Genomic DNA, 25,408 nt, shown 5'->3' with positions numbered 1-25,408 from the left:
TTTTGCTTTGTTTGTGCTTAAAATTTATCAAATCTTTCTCAACATTTGTAGATTCTTGAAGATGCATTCTCCAAGCTATGTTTTAGTTTCACAAAAAAATCCACCGTTTAGTAATTGAATTATTTCTTCCCAAAATTTGAATTATTGGCAGCCAGACAATAATTGGCGTCTTCCAGTGACTACATGTCTTCACCTGATCTTGGCTTGACAGCAGCTTCGTTGCTCCTTCGGTAGACCTATCCACTGACACTGTCGTCTGACTACTGGAAGGTGAGAAACAAGTTGATTGTCTTGAAGCCAGAGCGAATTCCGGACGATAGGCTGGATCCAATCTTGGCCGAAGGTAGCTGCACTAATGTGACCAAAGTAAACAGATACACAGGCTTAATAAATACAGCATGAGTAAAAAAAAACCGAAACCCAAATGTTGGGACCAATGTTTTAGTGAAGTTCTGCATGTAGCACTTTCAAAATCTAGGACCAGCGTTGGAAAAAACTGTTTTTTTTTTCAAAAACTGGCCCCAATTGACCATCGCACTTGTTTGCAATCGATTACACACCTATGAACGGGTACAAGCCAGCTAGACTGGTTCCCTGACCTTACAATTCCCCAATGTATGTAAACTGCTCTGTTTCTTCTTATATGGAGTCAGGGAACCAGACTACAGGAAAATGATTGTTTTTCTTGGTTTTTATAGCATTTTCGAACCCAAAACCTCAAAAAAGTCAGTGTAACTATATTTGCTCTATATTTTCAACCCCCCAATTCCATCCATTTCTGAAAATTACAGCAAAAGCAAATGATGTATACTCCCTTTAACTCAACGGCTGTGCACTCCTTAGTGTTTCAATAAGGTTTAAAAAAAAGATTCATTTGCCAAATAAATAAAATATGAATTTAAGCTTGAAAACAGTCAATATTTCTTACTTTTTGCTTCAGCACTTGTGGAATAACCTGACTTTGTCTGCTTTCAGGCAGATCTGAAGCATATGTGAAAACTGCATCACAGAATCTAGAACAAAGAAAGTCAAAGTTGTAACTTAATATTATATCAACTTTGGCAATAAGAATTTCAATCTAAATTCTAAAATAAGGTTAGTTGCACGTACTTAAGTGTGAGTTTCATCGCGTCACCAGTGTGCAGCTGCAGGTTCTTGGATACGAGGTTGAGCAGAGACATTTGGTCTGGTTCCCCATCCTGCTGCTGCTTCTGACCATGCGTGCTGTGAGTCTGAAGCTTGACGGGTGGCAACCTCTCTCCCAGGGCATTCATATGTAGTAGGAGGCTAGCTAGGCTTTTGATGTGGTCTTCAGCTAAAGTTTTCCCCTGACAAAAAAAACAGCAGCAAATCATCTTAAAAAACGTTATTTTTGGATAAAGGTAGATTGGACCTTTTGCAGCTACCCAAAAAGTAACCGACTAAATTATTGTTAAAAAGCTAACTTGGTTTAAAGATAGTAATGACACTAAACTCCTTGTGAAATTATTTGTTTTGACATGCTTTCATTTTGAAGAACACAGCAAAAGAAGGTCTTTTCCAAAGATGTGTCAAGTGACACATTTTTGGAAATTTCCATTGGTAGTTGGTTTGTAATTTGGTGAATCTGTGAATGGGTACATGCAATGGGTGCATGATTTGACTTGTGATTTCACTTGAGTTAACTTGTGATTTGACTTGTGATTTGGTGATTTGACTTGTGATTTAACTCGTGACTTGGTGATTTGACTTGCGATGTGACTAATGATTTGACTTGTAATTGACTTGCGATTGACTTGCGATTGACTTGCGATTGACTTGCGATTGACTTGCGATTGACTTGCGATTGACTTGCGATTGACTTGCGATTGACTTGCGATTGACTTGCGATTGACTTGCGATTGACTTGCGATTGACTTGTGATTTGACTTGTGATTGACTTGTGATTTGACTTGTGATTTGACTTGTGATTGACTTGTGATTTGATTTGTGATTGACTTGTGATTGACTTGTGATTGACTTGTGATTGACTTGCGATTGACTTGCGATTGACTTGTGATTTGACTTGCGATTGACTTGTGATTTGACTTGTGATTGACTTGTGATTGACTTGTGATTGACTTGTGATTGACTTGTGATTGACTTGTGATTGACTTGTGATTGACTTGTGATTGACTTGTGATTTGACTTAAGATTGACTTGCGATTGACTTGTGATTTGACTTGTGATTGACTTGTGATTGACTTGCGATTGACTTGTGATTGACTTGTGATTTGACTTGTTTTTTTAAATGTGACTGACTTGCGATTTGACGTGACTGACTTGTGATTGACTTGCGATTGACATGTGATTTGCATCGTGACGTGACTTGTGATGGTCTTGCCTACAATTCATTTTATTAACTGTGACGTACCTGGTGACAGATGAGGGTAAACAACCTGTGATACAAGGGGAGATGCAGAGCCCCCTGGGTGGCAAGCATTGAGGTGAAACACTCAACGAGGGCAGCACACGAGAGACCGTCCTTCGCCGTCACCATGTGGGTCTTGCAGAAACAACCAAGTAACATATCTGTCACCTAACAAACGAAAGATGCATAAATATTTCATTTCAGTTAATTTTCGTTTCATTTCATTTCATTTCATTTCATTTCATTTTCATTTCATTTCTTTTGTCTCAAATCATGGCCCTCATAGACACAATTAAAGGGAAAATACAACATTTGCAAACATCAAAAAATAAAACTACCAAATCATTTTGAAATACCTTGCTGGACTGTTAGTGAATGACAGTGGAAAGCATCCTGTAAAATCATGGCACCTGGTATACGGTCATTTTCAAGAAAAGTGGTATTTTTGTATCAATTTTGGAAAAAACTGGCTTTTTTTCAAATACTGGCCCTAATTGACCATCGCACTTGTTTGCAATCGATTACACACCTATGAACGGGTACAAGCCAGCTAGACTGGTTCCCTGACCTTACAATTCCCCAATGTATGTAAACTGCTCTGTTTCTTCTTATATGGAGTCAGGGAACCAGACTACAGGAAAATGATTGTTTTTCTTGGTTTTTATAGCATTTTCGAACCCAAACCTCAAAAAAGTCAGTGTAACTATATTTGCTATATATTTCCAACCCCCCAATTCCATCCATTTCTGAAAATTACAGCAAAAGCAAATGATGTATATTCCCAGCAATTAATTTTAAAAGTGAATAAAACTTGCAAAATACAAAAAAAAATATTACATGAGTAAAAAATTGAATGTAAAACAATAACGTTGTAAAATTTCAAATTTGCAAACCTGCATAATGGTTGGCTCGATGGAGCTCCCACTGCCGATGTCCAAGAGAATGGTGCTAGCGCCCTCTGTGCTGTGCATGTCGGCAGGCAAAATATTGAGGTCCTCAAGAACAGCACTGACTCTCCTTGAGATGAGCGATATGTAGCCAGATACATCTATGAAAATGTGAAGAAAATAATCCGAAAAACAAAATGAGTATACGGTACTATTTCTTATGTGTCAAATTGAGTGAGAGAACTCTCCCTTTGTAACCATAGAGGGCGCACTTGTTAATAGAGCCCATTGCTCTTACCTGCGTAATGTGAGGCTTGCGTTGATTCCTTGATTACGTTTTGAGGGAGTGAGTCTAAGCAGTCTTGTAGGCGATCTATGGGCGCCGTCACCATTTCGTTCATGTCCTCTGAAGAAACACCTGAAACGAAACGTGGTTACTGGGCTCTTTCTCTTCAACAGATTTTTAGCTTCTTATATCTGACGTGGTATGTCAAAATCAGGCACTTTTGGGCAAGAAGTCAATTTCGCAGTTATTGCAGTATTAGTAAAATACAGACCTTGCTCTTTCAAACGCCGCTTTGGTTTTTGAAATTAGATATTCCAAAGCGAAGTTATTAAATGTTGAAATCGGACTGTCCAAAATTTCACGCTAAATTTGCATCATTTCAGATAAAAATCTTGAACAAGGTGTCAATTTTTGAAACGACATGCCTCTCTAAAGGTGTTTTAAAAATGAAAAAGACATTTCAGTTTGAAACTTTTACAGAACATTTTAAACATTAGTAGCATCACAAATTTCAAAAAATCTCAAAATCGCTGAAAATCACCCCCATGTCATTTTCCAGCTGTTTCTCCATTCGTAGCTCTCCCCAATTCTGTCTGGTTTTGACATGCATGTACCACGTCACATAATGTTTAACTTGACAAACTATAACATGAGTTACCGTAATGTGAGTTACCAAAATTACATCCCTCTAGACATTTTGTGACTGAACTTCAAGGGATCTTCTGTGGAAAAAAAAATCCACCTCCAAAGCTTTGACTTTATAGAATAACAGCACAGATTTGAGGGAATACCCCCTCTAAATGTAACGTGAGTCACCATGGTATTGTTTGTATGCATAAGTCGCGTCACAAATCGACCACTAGTCAACCAATGCTCCTTAATAATATTGCTTAACAAACACATCTGCTGAGCAAAAATTAGCAGGGAACCTGCCACAAGCAATACAAATCGCCTGTGATTTTGGCCGGTAACCGGTTTTCGCTGAGCCAATAGTATCTGTGCTTAGAACATTTCTGTGCTTAAAGGGAAAATACAACATTTGCAAACATCAAAAAATAAAACTACCAAATCATTTTGAAATACCTTGCTGGACTGTTAGTGAATGACAGTGTAAAGCATCCTGTAAAATCATGGCACCTGGTATACTGTCAATGTCAAGAAAAGTGGTATTTTTGTATCAATTTCCAACGCTGATCGGCCGATCAGCGTTGGAAGAAAACTGGCTTTTTTTCAAATACTGGCCCCAGTTGACCATCGCACTTGTTTGCAATCGATTACACACCTATGAACGGGTACAAGCCAGCTAGACTGGTTCCCTGACCTTACAATTCCCAAATATATGTAAACTGCTCTGTTTCTTCTTAAATGGAGTCAGGGAACCAGACTACAGGAAAATGATGGTTTTTCTTGGGTTTTATAGCATTCTCGAACTCAAAACCTCAAAAAAGTCAGTGTAACTATATTTGTTATATATTTCCAACCCCCCAATTCCATCCATTTCTGAAAATTACAGCAAAAGCAAATGATGTATATTCCCTTTAACCACTCCACACATGGTGTCCCTAGATATGAAGTGAATATATATCTACTTACCTTCTAAGATTGCTGCTAGCTCAGTGGCACAAGCCTCTGTGTACTTGTTATACATTGGTAAAGGTACTTTCTCATCCCTGTAAAAATAACCACATGTCCAACTCTTTATGAAGATTACATGGTGAGTACATTTCCATGAGGACGAGTATTGAGTTCTTTGTCATGAGTACGAGTATGAGTACAAGTACTTTGTCAAGAGTACGAACACGAGTACGAGTACAAGGCAATTTGTGTTTACGAGTGCGAGTACCAAAAAAATATACTACAGTACGAGCACAATTCGGGCGATTCACACTGCAGTGCGCCACCAAGAGTTTGCCATGGAGAGTCAACTTTTCAAGTTTACAGTTGACAAAATATGGCTCATTTGAATGAGTGTCAGTAGACACTTGAGCTAATTTGTTATAGATTGGGGCATAGCGTTCTGCCGCCTTACCAAAAATCGCCATATTGATACAAAGAAAAGAAAAGGGCAAACATATACTCGAATCATACGCTTACGAAACTTCTGACCGGAAAAAACGAACAATTTCAAATGTCCCGTGCTGCGAATTTGTCGACCATCTCCCACAATGCACTGGGAAAAATGAACTCTCCGTGGCAAACTATTGGTGGCGCTCTGCATTGTGAATCGCCCGAATTACGATTATGGGAACAAGTACGAGTACTTTCCAGAAGAAGGAGCAAATTTCAATGGTTTTTTGTGTGTCAAACTAGGCACTCAACAAATGCAAAAGCCTCCCAAACAGTAGAAAATTGTTTCTTTTCCTGCAAGTACCTCTGCAACCATTTTTAAAACTCTTACTGGAGAACATTTGCAGGGGTATGAGTACGAGAACTGGTACTTCGTCATGAGTACAACAGTACGAGTACAGGTAAAACTTTCTTCTGAGTATGAGTAAGAATACAATCTCATGATGAGTACGAGTACAAAAATGTACTCAAGTACGAATCAACCATGAGTACTACAACACTGTCATAGATATAGCTGTCACTAAAATTACATTGAGACATTATGATTGACAAAAAATTTGAAACTTTTGTGCAAAGAACCCCAAAACGGAACCTTTTTGCTACCGAATTAACTACAGTTTATCACTTCAAATTTTTTTGATTGCAATGTTGTGTTTTTTCATTTTTTTTCTCAATTTGTTTAATTTTAAATTAGATTTTTAATTGTATAAGGCTTGGAATAATGACTGGCATGAAGTGAAATACCTTTCTTTTTTGTATATTTTTCTCTTCTGGAAAATAATAACATTTTGTTTTGTCAGTTTCACTTTGTGGTTGATTTGAAAATAAATAAAGAATACTTATTGACATAAATACCTTTTCAAAGCCTCGATGAATTTCATCTTACTGTCAGGAATGTCGGGCAACTGGAAAACAAAAATTAAAATATTATCAATCTTCATTTGATTATGATTATGCATGACAAAAATATAGTCAATCAAGCTGCATGAGATATTGCAGTAATTTATGATGGTTGAATGAAACATGAGTTGGTAGTAATTTGAACCACTCAGAATGTGATCCTGATCCATTTGACAAAACACGTCGTAAGTGCGACGCGTCGTAGGTGTATTTATAGCACAACTCGGTGACTGTTTTATGTATTAAGTCGGCATACAGTAAATAGTCGTCTGATATTCAACAAAGAGTCGTCGAACCTCAGCTCGAAATTTGTTAAAACGTAAAACAAAATGGCGGCCGTGCAATGCAATTTTGAAGGAAAACAAACTCTCATTGGACTGTATAGCTACTTTGAAATTTCAATTCTAATATTCCGGTCTAATTCATAATTATTCAATGAATTTTCTATTTACAACTTTACACACATTGCCTCGGTATTATAATCTTGTTAATGTAATGTTTATGGCATAAAACTGGCTTAGAAATGACTCTTCTTATTTTGGGACAACCACTAGACATGTCTTAACTTGCGACGTGTTTTAAGCTGTTGTCAAGGAACTTACGACGCGTTCAACACATCGCAACTTTCGTGAAATGGAAGATACGACGCGTCGCGAGTTGCGATGTGTTACACGTCGTAACTCGAGTTGCGACGCGTCGCGGCTCTTCATGAAATCGGGTGCAGGACACAGATAATTTTGGCTTGGGCCATTATCCACGACAAGGCCCCTCGCCAGTTTCAAACGTAGCCAGCCAAGCACATATTTATTCTCATTCATAAATACCTTTTGGTCAGAAAATCAAAATTCACAATTTGCGAACAATTCTCTTGAACAATTTTACCTCATGTTTTGTGAAAAACCCCTCTGGCCATGTCTATGGTATGTGCCTTGTGCACAAAGTGCCTAAAATCTCCTTATATGGGTATTGACGTGCATGCTGCGCATAATGCATGATGCTGCGCATAATGCATGATGTGGCGCAGAACGCAGCGGTGCAGGAATAAAGTGTTTAAAACCAGCCGGTGTTTTGTCAGCGGTTAAAAACGACCCACGTGACGGGCTCTCGACCAATAGGTATGGGTAAACTGTCTTAGGTGTGGGTAAAAAGGTTTAAAGTAACATTCTTACTGAGGTAAAACATGGTCTGAAGAAAAGACTCAAACAACGTAATCACATGGGTAGCTATCAACCAATCAAATTGGGCTACATAAAATCATGAATAAATGTTCCCAAAATAAAGTAGGACAATAACTATTATCAAAAGTAAAATAAACATTGTGAGCTTACCATTCTTGGCGTTAAAAGTGCAGGAAGGAACTGTCCTATGTAATATGGCCTCCTGAAAATACTGCAATGAAAGTTAAAAAAAGGTTACAATTAATGTTTTATCATTCCTGTTACGGCAATTGCATATCTGATGTCAAATCTGACATCAAAAAACATGAAGGTATCTTTGCCCAAGTAGAAATGTGTTTGTCTTATGCCTCCTGACCATCCTAGTCTTCTGCACTTCACAATCCTTGCAAAGCCACTTTTGCCCGTAGAGTTAGCACCCACACTTCAAATTCCTTTGAGGTAATCTTCTTTGGAGTATGGATAACACTTCAAATCCCTGCACAATTCTTTTGTGTGGTTAAAAATATAGTCCATCATTTGTTATTTGTGCATCATTTGTAATTTTGTTCGTTTGAAGCAACAAAAGTGCTCAAAATCTAAAGAAGGGTGCTGAACAGCTAAACCTGATGAAGTTTCAGCTCAGCTTCAGCTGTATATTCCGAGAAAAACAGCATTCTAGGATCTCAATTTCAAATCAAAAGTTGCTGAATCATGTTTTGAATTGGGCCTGAATTCAGCGTCCGAGACACGTTCTCACTGAGCCGATTGCAGCTACGCGATGTCGCGCACCGATCCGACGAATTATAGCAACCGCGCGTGCCTGTGCGTCGTGCCAATGCTTGCGTGCGCTTCGCCGAATAACAATACGAACTACTAATTTAAATTTCCTACGGTGCGTCTTAAGATGCACCGTTGGAAAGGCCTTCTTTTGTTGATTACTTCAAAATGACAGCTTGCCAGAAAGAATAATTTCACAGGGAGTATAGTCCCCTTACTATCTTTCAACCAAGTATGTTTTTCAACAATAATTACGCCAGTTACTTTTCAGATAGCTGCAAATGATGGACTATAGCTTTAAGCTCAGGGCAAGCAGGCAGATTCAGTCAACCTTCGCTGCTCTCCGGAGCCCTGTTTTGTTGTGAAGTGACTCTCTGTGTGGCACCGTTCATACTTTAATATATCGCTTCACACAAAACTAACCTGCAGGTTTTTAAATGGTTTTAATAAGGGAATAAATGTGTGTTTGGGATGTATTAAAACACTCTGTTTAAGACCGGTGTGAGTCTGGATGGGTACTTATCACCCATCCGGACTCCCACTGGTCTTAAACAGAGTATTTTAATACCGACCGAACAAATATTTATTCCCATTCATAAATACCTCTTCGGTCCAAAAATCAAAACAAGTCAAACACTAGGCGTTGCCAACCATTTTGTTCAACAATTTTACATCATGTTTTACGAAACACCCCTCTGACTATAATATGGAATGCCCCTCCACAACTCGTTACCTTATAAGGACATTGGCGTGCGCGTCGCGTGTACTGTGCGATGTCGCGCAAAACGCCACTGGGCTGGTGTAGTGTGAATTTCGTACCATGAAACACTGATTCACTGGTAGTATTGCACATGCATACGCGAGGAATGTGAACGTTCAACCAATGTAACGTTAAAAGGCACCGGATTTCATGGGAGTCCAAATTTCATGTGACACTGGAAAAGTGTTTAAGACCAGCTAGACACGTCTTTATCATCCGTTTAAGACCGGCCACGTGACGGGCTCTCGACCAATAGGAATGCGTAAACGGGTCTTAGGTATTTATGAATGGATTTTAAATAGTGCTCTGAATATTGACTTCATTAGGAGAGTTAATGGTTGGGACATATGTTACCTCGCTTGTAGTACTCTGTCCTGTATACGTCCCGTTTTCTCGTAGTGCGTCACAGCAATCTCAACGGCCTCCATCGCTGACTGGTTCCCTGTCTGTTCAAAACAAATATCAACAAAATTGACCGGAACAGACTAAAAGGAAAATCGTAGTCCATAAAAGGAGAAATAAACAGAGTTGACAAAATTCATCTTCAAATTCAGCGAAAATGAATAAACCTGCAGCAAACTGCTTACTGACGGGACTGACCTTATATATATAAATAAATAAAAATTCAACGGACTACTGTTTAATCATGGCAGAATCTCCGTCAGTTCATATTTTGCAGCAAAGTGTGAACATTAAACTTTAAAAAACCTAAGTTACTTGTTTAGTTTTGATTTCAACGCAATTTTTTTTACAGTTTCTATGGAAAAACCGAGGTTTTATCTGATTGGAGAAAAAAAAACCCGGAAGTTCATGCAATGAAAGGCATAAAAGATCATGTGCTTTTCATGCATTTTGTTCATTTCCGATAATAACAACACTCATAATCCAAAGAAGAATATTCAAAACCTAACCTGTTGCAGTTTCAGCTCAGTGGATTTTACACTTTTCGAGAAAACACTGAGAAGCCATGCATAATCTTTTAGATCACGAGACATGATTTTTACCCTTTATTTCCAAAAATCAGTCAGCTGACTGATCGTTGGAAATCACCTGCATGTCTTGATTTCTTCTAAATGACAGCAAGCCAGACGGAATAATTTCACAGGATGTTTAGTACCAGTACGATCTTTAATCCAAGAAAGCTTTTTGATAATTATTTGGTAGGTTACGTTTTGGGCAACTGCAAATGATACCTTTAAACCAGATGAATATTCTCATTACCTGAGCTTTACCACTAGTACTCGCCCCTGCAATATCACTCGTCTGCCAACTTTCCTAAAACGACAAAGAATCTCAGAAAAATTGCACCAATCAACGTTTAATTTAATTTTAAAAAGTGAAAACTGGTACAACCTTTCTCTAAGGCAACAATTTTGTTTATTATTCAGTGATAAAATTTTACAAAAAATGACACACGTGAGTTTCACAGAGACAATGAGCAAAACAGCAAGCAAGCACATAAATAAACAGCAAAATTGAAAAATAAAACAACTTGAATTGAAGTAAGGATGTGACGTTACACGTTCAAACGAAACAAAACAATCTAAATCTGTATACAAATTTTCCAAAATTGTTTAAATTACACCCAAATTTAAAAAAAAAAGGTCCTCCGTTCACACAATCTTCCTTTTGAGTTACATATACATAGTACAAATAAATAATGTTTTTGGATTTATTGAATTTACGAAAACTTAGAAGCACCGCAGTACTTGATTACATTCAGGGTACACAGGTTTTTACTTTTTCAATGACTGCCCGCTATTTATCATGTCATTCATAAATACCTCAGACAATTTAGCCATTCCTGTTGGACAAGAACCCGTCACGTGGCCGGTCTTAAACGGATGATAAAGACATGGCCAGCTGGTCTTAAACACTTTTTTAGTGTCACATAAAATGTGGACTCCTAAAAATCCAGTGCCTCTTACCGTTTTATTGGTTGAACGTTCACAGTCCTCACGAAGGCATACGCAACACTACCAGCGAGTCAGAATTTTATACCCGGTAGTTCTAAATTCAAAACGCAACGCCCCAGGTGCGTTCTGCGCGACATCGCGCAGAACATGCTACGCGCGCATCAATCTCCATAAAAGGGTTGTTTACATCTTACTCACCAGCTGAACACTCCATTATTTTGCTAGAGGGATGTTTCAAAAAGCAAGAAGTGAACTTGTTGAACAAAATCGGGATCTTTTGAACGAATTATTTGATATTTTTTTACGGAAAAGGTATTTATGAAGGGGAATAAATATGTGCTCGGTCGGTATTTAACACTCTGTTTAAGACTGCTTAGAGTCTGGGTGCTGATAATTACCCTCGCCTCCGGCTCGGGTAATTATCAGCACCCAGACTCTAAGCGGTCTTAAACAGAGTGATAAAAACCTCCGGAGCACACATTTATTCCCTTAATCATCGTTAATCATGTCAGTCAGCTGGCATAATGTTCAGGCGTAAGCCTTAGTGACATGGCTAAACGTTTAAACGGTTCTGAAAATATTTGCCAAACATTTACAAAATTAAATGCAAAGTCAAATTCTTACCTTGAAGTCGGCTAGTCTTGTCTTGGCCAGGGCTACGTAGTCCAAAAGAACGTCTCGACTTTTGGAGGTTGTGTACGGGGGGTGCTGAACGTGGGCCTAGAAAATGAAAATAAAAATCGAAATTATCGATTGAATTAAAATTTGAAACTATGAGTTACTTTTGTTCGATAACAGAGTTACGATTTGATACACCTACAATGCATCTACATCAAAACAATAAATTAAAGGTATAGTCCATCATTTGTAATTTGTGCATTTTGTTCATTTGAAGCAACAAAAGTGCTCAATTTCTGAAGAAGGATGCTGAACATTCAATCTGATGAACTTTCAGCTTAGCTTCAGCTGCATTTTTCGAGAAAAACAACATTCAAGGATCTCGATTTCAAATCAAAAGTTGCTGAATCATGTTTTGAATTGGGCCTGAATTAAGCATCCGAGACGTTCTCACTGAGCCGATTGCAGCTACGCGATGTCGCGCACCGATCCGACGAATTATAGCAACCACGCGCGCGTGTGCGTAGTGTCAACGCTTGCACGCAATTCGCCGGAAAAAAAAACGAACTACTAACAGAATTTGCCAACGGTGCTTCTTAAGACGCACTGTCAGAAATGACGGCTTGCCAGAAAGAATAATTTCACAGGGAGTTTAGTCCCCTTACTATCTTTCAACCAAGTACGTTTTTCAACTATAATTACGACAGTTACTTTTCGGATAGCTGCAAATGATGGACTATAGCTTTAAACAAATTGGGGAGCTAATCATCCTTATTTGCGGCTGAGAAGCTGAATTGCGAAGGATGCAGCTACAACGTGATCCAGCCGAAGGCATGTAAAGGCGCCGCCATGTGATCCGTGTCTTATAGATCCAAAGTGTTGATTTTTGTGAAGGGAAGAAAACTGGGGAACCAGGAGAAACTCCTCATGGTGCAGGAGAGAATCAACGCACAACTCTACTCACATTATGGCCCGAGCCGGGAATCCAACCCGGGCCACAGCAGTGAGAGGCGAGCGCTTTACCCACCCATAAGACACTGTACCACCCCTGCTACTCCTTTTACTGCCCCAAACTGTTCCAGTACTCTATGGTGCGGTCCTACCAACAAGCGTCAACTGGCGTCAACAAACTTCAACGGTCGTCAACGCAGCGTCAACAAATTTTGTAGAAGTTTTGGAAAATCAAAAACAGCTTTATGTGGTAGAAATGGCAACAAATAACACCTTCAGCATATAAATTACATTAAAAACTATTTCAAAAGTTTTTTTTTCAACGCGGAACGTCCGACGACTCTGTCGAGTTTGTGTTGGCCGTCATTTTGTTTACGTGAAACTAGCCGTACTACGCATGCGTGCAGTGTACAGAGCCATACTACGCATGCGCGAAGTGTACAGCGCCGTCCAAACACAATGGCGGCCAACACTAATCAACAAATTTGTCGTATATTTCGCGTTCAAAAAACAAGTTTTTAAATAATTTTAACTTTAATTGATATGCAGAAGATGTTCTTTATTGCTTGTTCTACCATATAAAGCTACTTTTAATGTTCAAAAAGCATATACAAATTTGTTGATGCTTGTTGACGACGGTTGAACTTGTTGACAGTTGTTGACTCTTGTTGACGCAGTTTAGTAGGACCCCTATGGTGTAATGTATTCCTCAGTGAATAAATACAATAAAATACAAGTGTTAATAGGTTAACATGCTACTACCTTTAAGCAATGAACAGGCTCGTGTGGCACCAGACTATTCAGGAATTCCATAAAAAATGTGAAGGCTTTACTTGATGTGAGGTGGGGGCCAGACGCTGTGCCGAATTGATCCTGAGACACGAGCAGAATAAGAAGACAAAAAAATAAAGAAACTTTGGAAAAGATAAAGAAAACCTTTGATCTTTTTATCCATTGAAGGGAATATACATCATTTGCTTTTGCTGTAATTTTCAGAAATGGATGAATTTGGGGGGTTAGTATTTTGTAGCAAATATTGTTACACTGACTTGTTTGACGTTATGGGTTCGTAGATGCTGGAAAAACCAAGAAACACAATCATGTTCTCGTAGTCTGGTTCCCTGACCCACTTAAGGTGAAACGGAGCAATTTATAGACGTCAGGGAATTGTAAAGTCACGGAACCAGTCTAGCTGGCTTGTACCCGTTCATGGATGTGTAATCGATTGAAAACAAAATGCGGACTAACTAATATGGTAAATGGGGGTAAGTGTTTGAAAAAAGCCAGTTTTTTTTCCAACGCTGGTCGGCCGACCAGCGTTGGAAATCAATACAAAAATGCAAGTTTTGTTGAAAATTTCAGCACACCAGGTGCCATGATTTTACAGGATGCTTTAGACTGTCATTCCCTAACAGTCCAGTGAGGTATTTCATAATAATTTGATAGTTTTGTGTTTTGATGTTTGCAAATGTTGTATATTCCCTTTAATTCTTTCTTTCAATATGCTCTGAAAATGCAACGAATGAAGCCCGCATCTGAATTACTTGGCTGCGGCTAAAAATTACACACGTGTCAATGGCAAGTCGCTACAGCTGGCTCCTAGCCGCTTCCCATACAAACGTGTGTAATTTCAAGCCGTTGCCAATTGATTCAAGCACAGCCGTACATAACACTCCAAAGTTCAAGGGTTATAGGTCACTGACCTTAAACCACTGAGTGTACGATGGAAAGTCACATGACCCCTCTGCAGCAGCTTGTCTGGCCAATAGGAACGCGGCGTGCAAAAGCAGCGGCCGAAAACTCTCCAGCGATTCCCTCAACAGATTTGCAACCAGACCTGCGCGGCACTGACGACAGTTTGAGAAATTGGTAAATGTTAGATTTGAGCGAGTTAAATGGAAAAAAAAAAATAAAAAAATACTTCGTGACATTTCGGACAGTCCGATTTCAAAATTTAATAACTTTGCTTTGGAATGTCCAATTTCAAAAACCAAAGCGACGTTTGAAAGAGCAAGGTCTCTGTATTTCACTAAGGCCAAAAAAAAAAAGTCTCCGGTTTCTGGTATGCGCGCGCGTTGCCGTAGCCATGCGCGTCGGCAAAATGAAAAAGTTTTTTTTCAATGAAAGATGATGTCTCAAAACCGCCAAACTCACTGGTTTGACTGGAATCCTGCTGCTGCACAATTTCAACGTGTTTTTAGACTGGGTTATGGTCGAGAATAAGCTTGATGTGGCCTCTCTGGACTCCCATATATTTGCACTAAGTTTTGTCGGGCACCATTTGCAGTCATCAGCCGACATTTGAAGCAAAAAAATCAGGTAAAAAACAAAGAAAAGCCGCGTCGCCGCACCACTTTTTGGGCAAGCTCCATACCAGAAACCGGAGACTTTTTTTTTTTGGCCTAATATTGCAATGACTCAAAATTGACTGCTTGCCCAGAAGTGTCTGATTTTGACATACCACGTCACGTCTGTCTCTCACTACTGTGGATTTTTCTTCTTCTAGAAACCTTGTCCAAAATCTTCCAACCATGGCACTCATTCAATAACTTTTACAGGCATCAAACCCCACATAAAATGAAAGTTTCTGGTCTCTACATTTCTTATCGTGCACAATCCTGCCATACCTCCGATTGAATTTAGGCGTTAAAATTCTCAAGGGCTTGAAATATTCACCTTTGATAAGCGCTGCGCCTTGTCGGAAACACACGCAGAAGACAGACACAAGAATCAGCGTGAGTTGCCAATTTATCTATGGAGAGAAAAAAGTACACGAGATGTGCAACTGACAACTCATGAACAAACAAACATCATTTGCATATTTCCCCATGGTGTCCACACGTATAATGTTTAAAGGGGCACTAGGTCCTGAAATCCCAAAAAATTTCATGTTTTGGATTGTTTACTTATCCTATTTCAAACAGCTGGTTGAAAGGAAACCAACCTAATGTCTTACCGTTCCCGAGAAAAGAGGAAAAAACCCCGCTTGTTTACATCGGACATGACGTGTCGTTATCAGTGTACGATATACACGTGGTGTGACTCGGGAACAGTGGTGACCAATCACCAATGCAAAAAAATGTGGTTTCTTCAACGTCCGCAAAAGGCGAACACTTTATGAATGAAATCACAACTAGCATCCAAACAGCTCGAATTCATGGGGTCGCAAAAGTGGACCCCGAAATTCGTTCTCGCTCGCATAATACAGGAATAACACAAAAACGCCCAGTTTTGAAAGGATAGTTGTGTGGATGTTTATATCCTACTTTTAAATGTTATTTCCGATTATCATCATCTCTTTCAAAGCACGTTTTGTAGCCCAATTGGGCTGTTCTAGGACCTAGTGTCCCTGTAAGGGGGTCAAAATTGCTCCCTGGTGATGTCACATAGGCCTACTACCCAGAGTAACGTGAACGAATAACCTCGGCACAACAAAATCCTACCTTTTTACTTTCCAATACTTCTTGTAGCACCGAGCATATCTGTTTCTCATGGACAGTCAACAACAACTGAATAAACATCTTGGTGTGACTCGACGGTGCCTTGGTGTAGGTCCAGTGGTCATGTTGTTTAGTTATAGCTGTTGTTACTACTCATACGACAAAAACAGAGTGCAAACTATTTCAACCCTACATGTACATGAGAAATATGAGAACCATTACGTAGCACCTTTGTAATGGTTTACAAAGTGCTGCGGCGCATTAAGCAGCCACTGCCAGAAACACCGGGGCAAACCCCTTCTCTTAGCGATAAGTGTTACTGGGTTCTTTAACGTGCATTACACAACACACGGGACCTAGGGCTTTACGTCCCACCCGAAGGACGAAGCAATAATGGTAAAGTGCCTTGCTCAAGAGCACAAGCACCATGTTCCCACGGTCAGGATTCGAACGCATGTACCACGGCACACGAGTTGAACACCGTAACCATTGGACCACAGCACCTTGGGTAAGCCACTTCAGCTCCACTTGCCTCTCTCCACCCAGGAGTATAAATGGGTACCGGCATTAACTGGGTGCAACCTGCTATGGACTAGCCTCCCGTCCAGGGGGAATAGAAATATTCTCAGTCGTTTCATGCTACTCAAACCGGAAATAAACGCCGGCCCGATGGGCCACATTGGCCCATGACGGACTTTAATTGCTACCAGTAAGCAGGAGGTCGTGGGTTTGAGTCCCACCCGAGTAAGCTTGTGATTTTTTTTTCTCTTGGGAGCTTAGGAATTCCTGAACTATTGATAAGACTGCCCCACAAATACTCGGGACTGCCCAACTATAGTTGGCACTATTGCCACAGTTGGGGTGAAACAGCTTGATTACAACTCTAACTGTTTAAAGGTAAAGTCCATCATTTGTAATTTGTGTATTTTGTTCGTTTGAAGCAACAAAAGTGCTCAAAATCTAAAGAAGGGTACTGAACAGCTAACCTGATGAAGTTTCAGCTCAGCTTCAGCTGTATATTCCGAGAAAAACAGCATTCTAGGATCTCAGTTTCAAATCAAAAGTTGCTGAATCATGTTTTGAATTGGGCCTAAATTCAGCGTCCGAGACACGCTCTCACTGAGCCGATTGCAGCTACGCGATGACGCGCACCAATCCGACGAATTATAGCAACTGCAAGCGCGTGTGCGTCATGTCAACGCTTGTGCGCACTTCACTGAATAAGAAACAAACTACTAATGAAAATTTCCAATGGTGCTTCTTAAGACGCACCGTTGGAAAGGCCTTCTTTTGTTGATTACTTCAAAATAACAGCTTGCCAGAAAGAATAATTTCACAGGGAGTTTAGTCCCCTTACTATCTTTCAACCAAGCATGTTTTTGAACAATAATTACGCCAGTTACTTTTCGGATAGCTGCAAATAATGCACTCTGGCTTTAAAAGCAGAATAGGTTCAATTTCCTACCTTCACAGTTTGAACACCCGGACAGAAGGCTCTGCAGTTGCCGTTTGGAGAATCTGGAGATAGCATCTTTGTCTATACTCGGGTTGCATCGGATCATCTCAAATAACTTAGCGACATGGTCACTAGGTGCACTGTCGCTAGTCTGGTTCTGAACTTTGAGTAAATCTAAATGCAAGAAGATCGGTGGATAAGAGAATGGGTTTAGACATTTATAAAGACTTGGGCAATTTTCATAGCTCCAAGGTTGCTGTAAGAGAGTGCTCAGATGATGGTATTAAATACAGTAAAATCCGACTAAACCGACATCGTACAACTCGTCAAATCGCTCAAGTCGGTCGTCTGACTTAAGTCCCGATTGTTCGTAATGCATTTCCATTGAATTTTTTATTTCTAAGTCGGCTTTTATAAGTCGCTATTTCGCTCAAGTTGTCGTGTTACTCTCGGTCCCCTCTCCATAAAAAGCATTACAAAATCCTTAAAGTCGGCATTCAACAAATCACGCATTGGCATCGACTTCCTGTACTGCGGTTGGCAAAGTGTCGAGTGAAAAGTGGTTTCGCACGCATTTAATTTGTGACTGTGCACGTACATATGTATCGTGGTCTCCACTATCAATACCCCAAACGTGATGATACAATTCGAGGATTAATTTGCTGGATTCAAATCAAGCATTAAGGAGATAATCCAGGGTAAATCGAAGCCAATTAGTGCAATGAATCGTGTGTGCAAAAGACCATTCATGTAAGCCGGCAAAATGACGACTTACAGCAGATATCAGCATTCGCGTAAGTCGTCACAAATTCTCAGGTCCCGAGAGTGCCGGTTTAGCCGGAGTTTACTGTATATTCATGCTTTTAATAAAAAACTAATTTTCAGATAATATTTTTTAAAATTTCTAGTACACCTTAATAAGTTGCTTTATCCTGACATTCCTTTTCAGTATTTCTTTTTAACTTTATATTGAATATATTAACTTTATATTGAATATATTAACTTTATATTGAATATATTAACTTTATATTGAATATTGAATTTTTTTCGAATATGTAGACAAACTGACATGAACAAGATTGTATGCATACCCAACACAATCCGGTCCAGAATATCCTGACATGCCTGTGCAAAAACAGAAAATATTCAAAACAATATTGTTGTACTTTGAAATATAATATAACAGACATAAAAAAGTGCAATAATATCACACTTCATACATATTCATTAGCTAATGCACTTTTTCATTGGTCAATATTGCATTTCATCTAGGAAGTGAAAATCAGTGTTGTAGTCGAATCTATCGCAAGTCCAGTCACAAGTACATCACAAGTCAATCAGCTTAGCCTATAAGGAACTAACTTTTAACGGCAACAAAATTATCAATGTCGACAATAAAATTGTACTCACTGTGGCCAGTCTTTGATCTATATCATACCCTTCCTCAGATTTAGAATAGCCACATCTTAGCAGAACCTCAAGAACGCCTGTTGATTGTGAAAATGAAAGTGTCTTTTTCATTGAAAAATGTGGGGTGAAGCCAAGAAAAATGACAATACATTACTGACACATCTTTTTTTTTTAGATGGGGGATGAAAACGTCTTCAACATGGCAAGAAAAGAACATTTTTATCAAATCCTTTTTGTTTTGGATGTTTCTCTTGTATTTGCCTCTTCGATATTGAACTCTGGTACCAGATATGAGGAAGGTACATTTCTGGATTTCAAGTGCTCTGTGCGCCAACGAAAGAGGGCGCCCTTCTACCTAGCAACGACGTCCCATGGGCAGGACATTTAGCTAGTTGACGCGCACCGTTGCTTGTGTGTGACGCACGTACACCAGGGGATTTGTACACACAGTTGTACGGCCGCGCGTCGCGGCAAAATTGCAGTCAGGCAAGATGGCGTCGGTTGGTCACCCCCAACTGTTCCTTCTTTGCCGGTGAGGGGGTACTTGTGAACGGAGCGGATCGTTTTCTTGTCGTATATAGGGTGTTTCAGATCTTTCTCGTTTTTTTGCTAATAACAATTTCCATATTTATACACAAAAATGGTGATTCTTCTAAGAAAAGCTTCAGCTGAAAAAAAAAAATATCAATAATATTTTTATTTACTTTGTTTTGCTGTGTTCAATTCTGGCTCATGAGCCCCTTTGTTAATTTAGTGAAATATTTTCCTAACTTTTTATCAACATTTCATTAAAATTTACCTCTCTTGATTTTGACGCTTTCTTCATCAGACCCGTCTGCCCTTAAACAAAACGCAGACAAGTTTTCGCCAAAATTCTGCAATACGGCTGGGCGTGCCAAGCTGCACTCCAGATAACTGTCCAATGAGACGGCTGAACAGCTGTGCAGTTGCCATAGCAACTCCAATGGCAAGGCTTCCACCTGGGGAAGGGGTAGTCCAGAAAAAGACAAGATGAAGAATGGATAGCGAAACAGTTTGATGGGAAGTTATCTGAACAAAGACTTTCAAATCTTACCTATTTTCTTAAGCCCGCGGTACACCTTTCTGATTTTACTGGTACATTTTGATACATTTATCGTTGCAGAGACCGCAACGTTACCTGCAAACATGCTTGATTCCATTTTATGAAACTGATCGTAAGGTAGCAGACCAGTAAATAAACTTCCATAGACCCCAATGGTAAATGCTCTCACTTCAAAAATTTGGGAAAAATACTCACAACTCTCCAAGGTGTTTGAGACACACATCAAATTAAAGCTTATTTCATCATCTTTCATTTTCTTTTCAATTTTCGGGGGGGTCAACTGATGACTTTAAGGAAAAATTTCCATCTGAAGATGATCACCCCTGAAAATAGTCCTGAAGCCCATCGCCATTTTGAAAAACGATGCCTACACTCCATTGCAAAATAGAGCGCTTTTAGGGTCCAAATTACATCCAAATTACACAGAACTGCAAGCTCCCAGTCCTGTGCACGGCTTCCACCCATATTTTTTACAAACCCTCAAGTTCATGGCCCACAGCATGCTCAAATACTGAAGGTTTTGAGGGCATGCAAATCGTGATTTGGCCGGCGTAGGCAATTTCGGACCGATTTACTGGTCTGCACCCGTAAGCTTACTGCCCGGCTGTGCAACAAATTTGTTGCGTAAGTCCCATGCATGTCAAAAGCTACGCACTGTTGCGTGAAATTGGCTGCCGTGCTTTGCATTCTGATGACACTGCCTTTCCCTTAGTCTGATTGACCTTATTCATCAGCACGCTATGCGGAACACAGCGCCCTAAATTTGTACACGTGCGGATACACGAGTTAAGTTGACCCCTACGTCATAGGTCAATCAGGCAACAGCGCGCTGCACATAGAGCTATATTAAATTACTAGAGCGCTAAATTCGTGTACAAAGTAATGCCTGCTGGGCGCATCCATGTTTGTGCACAAACCTATGGAGACCTAAAAATTTTGTACGGCTTTTGTACGGCTATTTGCATATCTGCGTTTGTATTCCATACCGGTGCGTTATCGAAGCCAATACGCCCAAAACCAAAACGCACAATCAGCAAATGAGCGTGTCATTTGGCTCGTGCGCGTATTCGCTGCAGATGCTTTTTACCGTCACGTTTTTTTAACCGTCAATGACGCGCTTAAGTTGTTTGCGTATGTTCTACTTGCCCGTTGCATGTAGAGTACACTTTCAAAATTCAATCCATCTAATTTCACTATGTTCTACAAACACACACATGAATTCAAAATGTCTGTGCCCAGGACGGCTTCAAAGCGTCTCCGCGCGCAGAATGATGAGTTAGCGCTCTAGTAATTTAATATAGCTCTATGGCGCTGCATGATCTCAGACTCTCAATTCGCTGTGAGAGATTTTGACGCTACCTTAGAGCTGAGCTGCTGGATGAACAGAGTCCTGTTGAGAAGTTGTTGACTAGCCAAGCTCCTTAAGACCTCAATCAGGCATTGGGTATTCCTCTGAAACAAAGAAATACAATAAGAAGTTGAACGTCCTGCAAAGTACAATCTGTTTTGCTTATTTTTAATTTCTCCAACATTTGTTGATCAAACAATTCCTTATTTCGCAAGCTCGATCCTCGTTCAAACATAGACCAAATAAAGTGGACAGAGCGCCTTTAACCAGAGTTGAACTATTGACCCAGAAAATTCCTAGCCAAACCATAGCCCTCTGACAAGAACCGCATGTTTGTGCAATGAGTCTAGCTGGTCTCGCCACAGGACATGGATAATCAATCATCCTGTCAACGAGACTAGTCCGCAAGCTCAAGTGATGTCTGTCTCCTGTCGTCTGACCACTATAGAACCTAAATTTGATAGACGGCATATAGTTGCAGTGAATTTTGGCCATATTATAACGTGTACTGCAAACTAAAGAGAAGTGCATTTAAAGCAAATGAAGAATCCCATCTCACTGATATAAGCCAGAATTTTTTTTTTATTTTTTTTAAATATGTAGAAGTTTATCAAGTATCCTGCTTTGCATCACAACACCTTCATTAAATAGCAACAAATATAGAAATTTCAATGCGTCCATAATTCTTGGCAAGTCTATGTCGTAAAACACACTTAAGGTTAGCACTACTTTTCTGCTATCCGCTCCGTTCACAAGTACCCCCTCACCGGCAAAGAAAGTACAGTTGGGGGTGACCGACCGACGCCATCTTGCCTGACTGCAATTTTGCCGCGACGCACGGCCGTATCATGTACCACTGCGGGAAAGTAAGTAAAGTCTGTCCCGAGCCAATGTGGCTCATCAGGCCGGCGTTTATCTCCGTCAGTAGCATGAAACGACTGAGAATATTTCTACTCCCCCTGGATGGGATGCTAGTCCATCGCAGGTTACTCCCCAGCTAATGCCGGTACCCATTTATACTCCTGGGTGGAGAGGGGCAAGTGGGGGTGAAGTGCCTTGCCCAAGGACACAATATATGACCAGCTGCTGGCTTCAAACCCCTGGCCCTCTGATCATGAGTCACGAACCCTAACCACTAGGCCACACACTCCCCCAAACCACTGCGTGTACATAGTACAAATCCCCTGGTGTGTGTGTGTCACACACAAGAAACGGTGCGCGTCAACCATTAAATGTCCCACCCATGGGACGTCGTTGCTAAGTAAAAGGGCGCCCTCTTTCGTTGGCGCACGGAGCCCATAGAGTTAGCAAACCTTGGTTTTTAAGCCAAAAATATGAAATTTATACCTTCTTTTCGTCGCTTTTGGTATGTGGAACTTCCTGCAGTAAGTGACACAGCTGCTTTGCGCATTCCAGTGCAGCAACTGTAGTTATTGGCGTTCCTGAGATGTGAGATTTTACTCGGATGCAGGACAAGCAGGCGTCAACTGAAATGGGAAGAAAAACGAGTTAGATACGCATGTACCTGTTTCGCTTGATGAATTATTCTAAGGGATAGGAATAAGAACCCCATAAATGTGTCTGAAGTACTGGACTTCCTCCGTATTGTGAGCCACTAAATGCACCTAAAATGGCAATCTGGTGATTATATCAGTTTAAATGGAACACAAAGGTACATTTCGAGGACTGCATTTTCAAAATTCCATTACATGGGCCCTTTCACCAGTTCGCATGGGAGGACGTGATACACAGGCACAGCTGACGGGCTAAGACATCAAGATTGCCTCGACTCGCCTCCGGGTGACGTCCAAACACGCTAATCCCTCATGCCTTTTGTACACACACACAAAGTCCGTGAAGTCTGTGGAAGCAGACAGTATGTTGATCTTGAATTGGCCGTTGTGCATGGCCTATTGTTGTACAATTTACGCTCCAGTGCACACCCCAGAGTATTGAAACATATATGAGGTTTCGGCAAAAAAAAATCGTACAAATATTGTTGAAATGACTCTTGCGAATCAGTATTTGTGGCGTTTGGCTGTATATCAGAAGTTGGCTGGAATATTTTGCCTTCTGCAAAAATAATCTCGGCTCGAAGTGGTTAAAGGCTTGATTCAACAAGTTTTGAGCTGGAGTATAGAATGAACTTGGCCTAGAGGATACCAACTTACTTGACAAATTTAAACTTTTCTGGCAAGAAGCCGTGGCCTTGGCCAAACTTGGCATTTCTTGAGAGGCTTGGATATTTGTCTCAGCACAATCAACCTCATCGCTGGCCTGAAAAGCAAGAAAGCAGGTTCATCAACTGAATAAAAAGGTTCGATAATTACAAGTCTTGACAAATAATGTCAAATTTGTATTACACGACCTTCAAAACAATGATCGCGCATTACAAAACATGTCACAGAAATTCAAAAATAACAAGAATTAAAACAAATTAATTTATCCAACTTAAAAAAATAATAGGATTAAATTAGCAAGTACATGTACAACCAAAATGTCCATCACTGAAATATACGCAAAGAAATTACTAATATAAGCAAGTTTAAATACAGTCGACTCTCGTTAGTACAAACTCTGTTAATACAAAATTCTGGTTATAACAAACATAAAGCCTTGGTCCCGACTGTGCATTTATATGCACAATGAATGGGACTGATGTTCCTCTTAATACAAAATTCTGATATAACAAACAAATTGGCTAGGTCCGAACGAGTTTGTTATAACGAGAGTTGAGTGTAAATGTCTTTCATACTTCGCAGTGGATATTTTGCCGGCGCCAGCTGTCTTTTAAAGGATATTAAGAAATAATATCTTTTTTTGTACAGATTTTATACTTCTTTTAACATGTTTAACAAGCTTTAGGCCTACATGGTTTATCCCCTAAGTACATTAGTGATCTTGTCATGCTTGTCACTGTTAGCAAAATGGTCGCATAATTCACGAAGTGTCTATTTAGGCACCGTCGATATATCAATATTTCTTGATTATTCAATATTATTTTGATACCAATATCATTGATAATGATAGCAATATTTTAATCATATCGAAATATCAAAAAAAATTATTGAGATATGATATCGAAAATTTGAAAATGCATCAGATTATCGTCCAACTAAATCTCCTATTTGTCATGTTTGTGTTTTTACTTTTTTTTTAACGTTTGCTGTATTAATACTACTAGTGACATTAAACTCGGCGGCAACTTGTGCTTGTGACTGAAAATAAAAGTGTCATTTTTGGAGGAATCGGGTTCATCAAGTGTAATTTTTTTATGGTCTTTAAATTTTACATTGGATAATTGTAATCGATATATCAAATATTCTCGATATTGGATTTCCGATATATCGATTGAAAATTCTGATATCGACGATGCTTATGTTTATTGAGTAGTAAACCGGTCTCGCATCTCCGTTCTTGCTCATCAGCCAATGGCAATCGTTCCGGCATGTCCGGTTTAAAGTTTCACAAGTTCAAGTTGCGGACATGTTTTATTTCAACCGATCTGCTCATTTCCACACCTCTTTCAAAAGTGCCTCGAAACTCTGGTGTCGATCAATTAACTCGAATACAGCTTGCTCCATTTCAGATCCAATTTAGTGGCCAAAAACTAACTTTCTGAAAAAATCTGTAGACGTTCCAATTTGCTCCTCATATAATTCACAGGTGGCGCGTGTTTACAAATGTATAGTCTGGTGCCAGTCTCAAAGGGGTAGCATAATATGTAAAAGACGTCGATAGGCCAGACAGCTTGTTTTACAGACCGCTTAACGTCAACAGCGCCCTCAGCGGATTCAAATTCCCATCCTTCCTTGCCAAGTCAGAGATTTGATTTCTTTGGATTTGAATTCACCGTAGAAAAATATAACCTATTGCTTTGACATGATCAGTTTTCATTTAACTGAATTTTTCATCATTCTCAAAGGTTGAAATTATATTTAATAAATGAAAGAACGAACAAA

General features: G+C 39.7%; 1 protein-coding gene across 1 annotated transcript in view; it reads right to left on the bottom strand.

Annotated features, from left to right (window-relative positions):
- Positions 1–25,142, bottom strand: part of LOC119730556 (Fanconi anemia group A protein homolog) — a 37,956-nt gene extending 12,814 nt beyond the window's left edge. Inside the window, exons 1-24 of the mRNA XM_038203531.1 lie at positions 24,968–25,142; positions 23,618–23,723; positions 22,794–22,933; positions 21,458–21,550; positions 19,814–19,994; positions 19,015–19,091; positions 18,696–18,729; positions 17,614–17,778; positions 16,152–16,297; positions 15,385–15,460; positions 14,412–14,545; positions 13,471–13,581; positions 11,764–11,859; positions 10,445–10,498; positions 9,578–9,669; positions 7,858–7,918; positions 6,485–6,534; positions 5,156–5,232; positions 3,575–3,694; positions 3,283–3,437; positions 2,393–2,557; positions 1,111–1,328; positions 929–1,013; positions 194–352 (exon numbers count right to left, since the gene is read on the bottom strand). Coding sequence (XP_038059459.1) covers positions 194–352; positions 929–1,013; positions 1,111–1,328; positions 2,393–2,557; positions 3,283–3,437; positions 3,575–3,694; positions 5,156–5,232; positions 6,485–6,534; positions 7,858–7,918; positions 9,578–9,669; positions 10,445–10,498; positions 11,764–11,859; positions 13,471–13,581; positions 14,412–14,545; positions 15,385–15,460; positions 16,152–16,297; positions 17,614–17,778; positions 18,696–18,729; positions 19,015–19,091; positions 19,814–19,994; positions 21,458–21,550; positions 22,794–22,933; positions 23,618–23,723; positions 24,968–25,030 — 2,658 coding nt within the window. The 5' untranslated portion in view covers positions 25,031–25,142. The remainder of the gene's footprint in view (positions 1–193; positions 353–928; positions 1,014–1,110; positions 1,329–2,392; positions 2,558–3,282; positions 3,438–3,574; positions 3,695–5,155; positions 5,233–6,484; positions 6,535–7,857; positions 7,919–9,577; positions 9,670–10,444; positions 10,499–11,763; positions 11,860–13,470; positions 13,582–14,411; positions 14,546–15,384; positions 15,461–16,151; positions 16,298–17,613; positions 17,779–18,695; positions 18,730–19,014; positions 19,092–19,813; positions 19,995–21,457; positions 21,551–22,793; positions 22,934–23,617; positions 23,724–24,967) is intronic.
- Positions 25,143–25,408: the final 266 nt, after the last annotated feature.

This window comes from Patiria miniata, unplaced genomic scaffold, assembly GCF_015706575.1.
Source record: "Patiria miniata isolate m_02_andy unplaced genomic scaffold, ASM1570657v1 HiC_scaffold_22, whole genome shotgun sequence".
Taxonomy (NCBI): domain Eukaryota; kingdom Metazoa; phylum Echinodermata; class Asteroidea; order Valvatida; family Asterinidae; genus Patiria; species Patiria miniata.
Note: the sequence above shows the minus strand (reverse complement) of the source record. Positions and strands in the feature narration are given on the sequence as shown.